At 40.3% G+C, this 5,844-nt stretch overlaps 1 protein-coding gene across 2 annotated transcripts; it reads right to left on the bottom strand.

The window, feature by feature from the left end:
- Positions 1-587: 587 nt before the first annotated feature.
- Positions 588-2,851, bottom strand: zgc:171579 (7tmA_Proton-sensing_R domain-containing protein). Of its 2 annotated transcripts, XM_010868208.4 has the most exons (3): positions 2,650-2,851; positions 2,149-2,261; positions 588-1,645 (listed from the first exon to the last, which is right to left on the bottom strand). In XM_010868208.4, exons 2-3 carry the CDS (start codon positions 2,200-2,202, stop codon positions 617-619), a joined length of 1,083 nt encoding a protein of 360 aa, XP_010866510.1. In that variant the 5' UTR covers positions 2,203-2,261; positions 2,650-2,851; the 3' UTR covers positions 588-616. The 2 variants fall into 2 exon arrangements, with proteins under 2 accessions (XP_010866510.1, XP_034147971.1); XM_034292080.1 differs by lacking the exon at positions 2,650-2,851 and having other exon boundaries at positions 2,149-2,307.
- Between the last annotated feature and the right edge of the window lie 2,993 nt (positions 2,852-5,844).

The raw sequence follows: 5,844 nt of genomic DNA, 5'->3' as shown, positions 1-5,844 counted from the left end.
CAGAAATAATTCACACTGTACTGTGAACAACCAATGACAGAACTATGTTCTTTACCTTAGCATGTTATCTAAATTAAAGTATTTTACACTCACAATTGTGCACACCTCATAAATATATCTTTCAAAACCACAACTTTCACAAAATTGGAAAAAGTTTCGTTTTTTAAAGGCTAATCCTCTTGGTGCCATTTCATGTGTTGTTGAAAGATGAAATATGTATTCATCACGAGGACACCAATCCATTTGCAATACTGGCTGCCACATGAAAATCCAAAATCTGGCAACTTCCTGATTGTGGCAATGGGCAGAAATCCACGTCTTTCTCAATCAATGACACACTTTCTAAAAGCCCACAGAGTGTTGAAAGAAAAGGACTGCATTTCACAGTACATTAGTAGAAATACCAATTCATAGTTATGTCCACCCTGTTAAAAACCACCATATAATCTCTATATAACAGCATATCTCTGTGTGATCAGAAATATTAAGTGGTCCTAGGGTGGTTCCTCAACGGCAGGTTATTACACTATAATAAGCGTGTGGCACCTCGCTATCTACATGATGAACATTGCAAACGCCCCCCCCCCCCCCCCCCGGTTCTTGACAGAATCAGGGTTTAGTCGCGTGATCCGAAAAAGCTAACAGCAGTCCCGGAGGTGCTCATGTGTCCACTCACGGCAGACCTGGACCCCCGCCGCCGCCTCATGCAGGGCAGGTGATGGCCCAAGGCCGCCCTGAAATCGCTCCGCATGAAAGTGTACAGCACCGGGTCCAGCAGGCTGTTCAGGCTCAGCAGGCCCCTGCCCACCTGGTAGGGCATGAACACAGACCTCTCCCACTGGCAGTTGTCCCTGTGGAGGAGAAGCCCGACGTACTTCACGCAGCCCGTGATGTGGTACGGCCCGAGGACGACGACGAAGATGACCACCAGCAGGGTGAGGAGGCCCCGGATGCGTTGCTTCTCCTCTGGTGCCAAGGCGCTGGTGGCCGACAAGGCCCGCAGAGTCTTCCAGTAGAGGGAGAAGATGAAGGCGAGCGGGAGGATGAAGGTTAGGGACAGGGTGATCAGTCGGTAGACGACGAACCTCTCCTCGGACGGATACTTCTCGATGCACATGGTGTGTTTGCCGCCGAAGTTGAGCATATTAAAGGCAATGCACGGCGGCACCGCCACGATGACCCAGATGCTCAGGGACATCCATCTGGCGAACCTCACCTTGCGCAGACGGTGGAACCTCAGGGGTTTGGCGATGGCCAGGTACCGCTCCACGGCTATGACACACATGAAGACGATGCTCACGTAAATGCTGACGTAGAAGACGACCCCCATCAGCTTGCAAGAAGCCGATCCGAATCGCCAGCTGTGCCCCCTGATGTAGTAGTCCATCCACAGAGGCAGGGTGAACAGTTGGAGGAGATCAGAGAGGAGCAGGTTGATCACGTACACCGGCAAGACGTGCTCGGACTTGATCAGGCGGTACAGGCCATACAGGGCCATGAGATTGAGAGGCGTGCCGACGACGAAGAACAGGCCGTAGAGCACTGGGAGATATACAGAATCCTGGCTGAGGTCCAGGGCACAAGCGTTGCCGTCATTCAGGTATTTTTCACTGGAGTTGGGAATTGGAGTCCCGTACATGATGGCCTTGTGAATGAAGAGGAAAGGTTTAGTCAGCGCAATACATTTTGAAAGGATTTTCACGATTACCTCGGAGTCTGCAACTAGACGCGTTCAGAACGCTTGTGGGATCTTTTTGTAGTTCACATTAGCTCTGAAATGTCTGAGTTGGTTGTACAGACGCTGAATATTCATTTAATCGTGCTGTTGTTGCGGGGTTGTTCGTGCACTCAAATCTTTAGTCTAAGATTTAGAAAATGAAGATAGCATTGTAATTTCCCACTTTAAAATATCAGACTTGGTTTGCCCTGAAAGAAAATGCTCTACAACTACAAATAATGCATTTTGTAATTCACATGAAAAAATTAATTTTCTGTTTCATTAAAAATAAAGGGTAGCAACACACATAACGTAGATCACCATAACATGACAATGAACCTCAAAATCACTGATTCGAATTCATCAGCCTGACTCTCCTATTATATTTTCACCTTGGTCATCTTTCATAATTAAATAAAAATATAGCCTACCTCCTGTGTGAGCTGTTCGAATGCAGAGAAGCCGTTGGAAACCTTTTTAAGCATGCCTCGCAGAACTTCCTTGGGGTGGTTTTGGAGTTTGTGTGTTTTACAGGCAGTGTAATCTAATCAACACGATGCACAAACAATGTCATAGGAAACAGGAAGTGAAGTAATTGCCATGATGGTTTCAGTACAACAGAGATGTGTCTTGTGTTAAAGGGGTTATGTACCACATTCTTATGATTTGCATTGTTAAATTATGTTAATATGCAAGAAAATGCCTTTCTTTTTTGCATTTCATTAGCGTGAAATGTTTCTTGCATGACAAATCAACAAAAAAAAACTTTAAAAAAAAGATGTAATGCTATTCCTGGACATTTTATAATTCTTAAGATATGAGACAGATGAATGTGTTCTAGAATGTCTTTATCATCTGTGGGCTGATTTGGAAATCTAGGGTTATATTGAAAAATAATATTATGAGATGCAGTATCCAAAAGAGTGTCTTACCCCAAAGAATTATGTAGATGATGGCTGCTTACAAGTATTTGGGAAAATAGACTGGAGAATCCGTCTTTGTGTTGTTCCATTGATGGATTACTCTTTCAACCCTCATAAGTCCCACCTTTGCCCTTATTGCTTCATTTGGACATGCCATGAATTAATTAGCATCTAACATGTAACTACGGTAGGTCTCCCAAAATACGGAAAAAATGAATGTCAGGGAAATTGGTTGTTATTGCTACTGTGCACAGAAATACATACGTGAAAAAAAATAATGCAGGATGCTTGTTTAGCAATGCGTTAGCTTTCTCCAGAAGAATATGACCTAATATGAACCCATCATGAAATCATGAAGTGAAACACACCATAAAACCACAGTGTGAAGCTAAAAATGTCCGTGCTACAGTAGGAACTTTTTTCCAATATTTCATGGCCAACAATTGAAAAATGTGTAAAAAATTGTTGTAAAAGAGAATTGCCCACACGGTTGTCATTAAACAGCATGCACAACATCTGATGTCATTACCACTATTTATTTTGTAGTGTATCAATTTCTATTGACACTTTTGGCTCAGGACAACATTTGTGATCTCAATTTACTAAAATCTCAATTTTCTCAACGTATAATGACTCCTGATTGGCTGTGTAGTATGCTATTTGGTATTATAATTTTTATATCAATATATAGCACTCCCTTCAAACAATCAATTATTGCTAAAATAAAGAAAAGGTAGTGCTGGACAGGCCTCTTTCATATTTCTGGCGGTTGTCACATTTCAGAGGACAGCTATCCGTAGCCAAACCATGTAGAGTAGTCATGAGTTCATTTGAAAGACAGAAACAGAAATATCTTTAATAATCTCATATTCGGTGGGCAATGGTTTCCAGACAGATGCTACAAGTTAGTCGTAATTTCAATGATTCAATGTTTCCCAATTTTTAAAAACAAAAAGAGGTATTAAAACACAGTCTCCTAGTGGTATCCTGTTAGCGTTAACTAACAATTTTGACAATAGTCAGCTTAGCGAGTTATGAGCATATTTATTTTATTTGTCCTCTAAACTTTGATGCTGTAGCTTGTTTGATTCATCGTGGGGCAGCCCTACCCCATAGGTTCGAAGTTCAGCCCAATGCCTAGAGGTTCAGTGAAACAATGTAGTTGGAAACTGATTTTTTAGAAACACATTTACCACACTTTTATGAGAATTTGTAACAATAATCCATTAAATGTGTTTTACAGTCACTGGTGAGGCTCCATCTCTAAGACCCTAACGGACGAGCTGCCACTTAAAACCAGTCAACAATTAACAATTCTTACAAATGTACAAACCTGCTCTTCTTTATAGTACCTTTGTGTAATTTAGTATCCATTTAATGCATTTAGTATCAACCTAGCATCCATTTAATGGATCTCAGTTAGGGCCACGGTCAGGGTCAAGGTGTCATTCACAGTGACGATCTAGACTGTAGCAATCATGCAAAGACGTCAGTGCTTAGTTCCTGTTAGCAGTAACACAGGAGTCCTAAAAAACACAAATCATCTTTTACATCTCCAGTGTTCTGTTAGGTTATCTGGACATGAAAATATTCACAGCTGAATTACTTTTAAGAGAGAGTCTTGTCTATAAACAAGTATTGACAAGAGCAGACACACATTGCTAAAGACATCATTTCCACTGCGTATTACAATAAATAACAAATGTTTAATAAGACACTGAGAGTGTTATCATCCTCCATCTTCACTATCGTTAACATTTCTATCACCATTGCTATCATCGGTATCATTATCATTAACATCACCATTGCTATCTTAACTATAATTATCATTATTATCACCATTGACATGACCACCATCATTATTATCACCATTGACATCATCACCATCATTATCATTACTCTCACCATTGCCATGATCACTATCATTATCATCATTATCACTATTGACATCATCACTGTCATTATTATCAACATTGACATCATCACCATCATTATCATTATTATCACAATTGTCAACATCACTATCATTATTATAACCATCATCATCATCATCACTAATTATCATTATTATCACCATTGTCATCATCACTATCATTATCATTATTATCACCATTGACATTATCACCATCATGATCATTATTATCAAAATTGACTTCTTCACCTTTTACATCATCACCATAATCGCCATGACAGTAGAGACTAGTTATGCAAGTGAAATGGTGATCAAGCTCGTTTTTTTGAACACATTATGTTTAACTGGGAGCAGATTTAGCAAGAGCACATGTTAGCAAGGTTTTAGAGCTAAAGACAAATTCTAGACTGGATGTTAAAATTAATGTTTAAATTCCCTCACAACTCGTATTGAGGGAATTCTGTACGGATTTGAGCATTTTCTATTGGGCAGCAGTTTGAAATGCTTGCAAGGTGTCCGAAAACGTTGTTTCAGGAACCAGAGTGCTCGGCTGACACAGCTGGCTGATGGGTGAACAGGGTGACATAAAGGATGTAACTTTGCTCAGATGTTGAAAGGGACTTTGACAGTTTCTTCCAGGGGTATGATTTAAACACATTCAGTGGATATAAAAACAAAAAAAATGCCAGGCTTTTGTGATGTAATGTGTAATGTGAACCATTCAATTGAAAAACAAACTGAAATCTTTGAGGGTGAAAAATGTAAAAATAAAAACCTTACAATCACATGGTTGCATAAGTGTGCACACCCTCTTATAACTGGGGATGTGGTTGTGTTCAGAATTAACCAATCACATTAAAACTCATGTTAAATAGAAGTCATTACACACCTGCCATAATTTAAAGTGACTCTGATTAATCACAAATATAGTTCAGCAGTTCTAGTAGGATTTTCCTGACATTTTCTTAGTTGCATCTCAGAGCAAAGCCATGGTCTGCAGAGAGCTTCCAAAGCATCAGAGGGATCTCATTGTTGAAAGATATCAGTCAGGAGAAGGGTACAAAATAATTTCCAAAGCATTAGGTATACCATGGAACACAATGAAGACAGTCATCATCGAATGGAGAAAATATGGCCCAACAGAGACATTACCAAGAACTGGAAGTCCCTCCAAAATGTATGAAAAGACGAGATGAAAACTGGTCAGGGAGGCTTCCACGAGGCCTACATCAACAATAAAGGAACTGCAGGAATTTCTGGCAAGTACTGGCTGTGTGCTACACGTGACAACA

The sequence above is a fragment of the Esox lucius genome, chromosome 5, assembly GCF_011004845.1.
Source record: "Esox lucius isolate fEsoLuc1 chromosome 5, fEsoLuc1.pri, whole genome shotgun sequence".
NCBI classification, from domain to species: Eukaryota; Metazoa; Chordata; class Actinopteri; order Esociformes; family Esocidae; genus Esox; species Esox lucius.
Note: the sequence above shows the minus strand (reverse complement) of the source record. Positions and strands in the feature narration are given on the sequence as shown.

Excerpts from the sequence above, each read along its gene's own strand:
- zgc:171579 (XM_010868208.4), bottom strand. The coding sequence starts at position 2,202 with ATGCTTAAAAAGGTTTCCAACGGCTTCTCTGCATTCGAACAGCTCACA. Across the intron at positions 1,646-2,148 it reads TCGAACAGCTCACACAGGAG|GCCATCATGTACGGGACTCC; the intron begins GTAGGCTATATT and ends TTCATTCACAAG.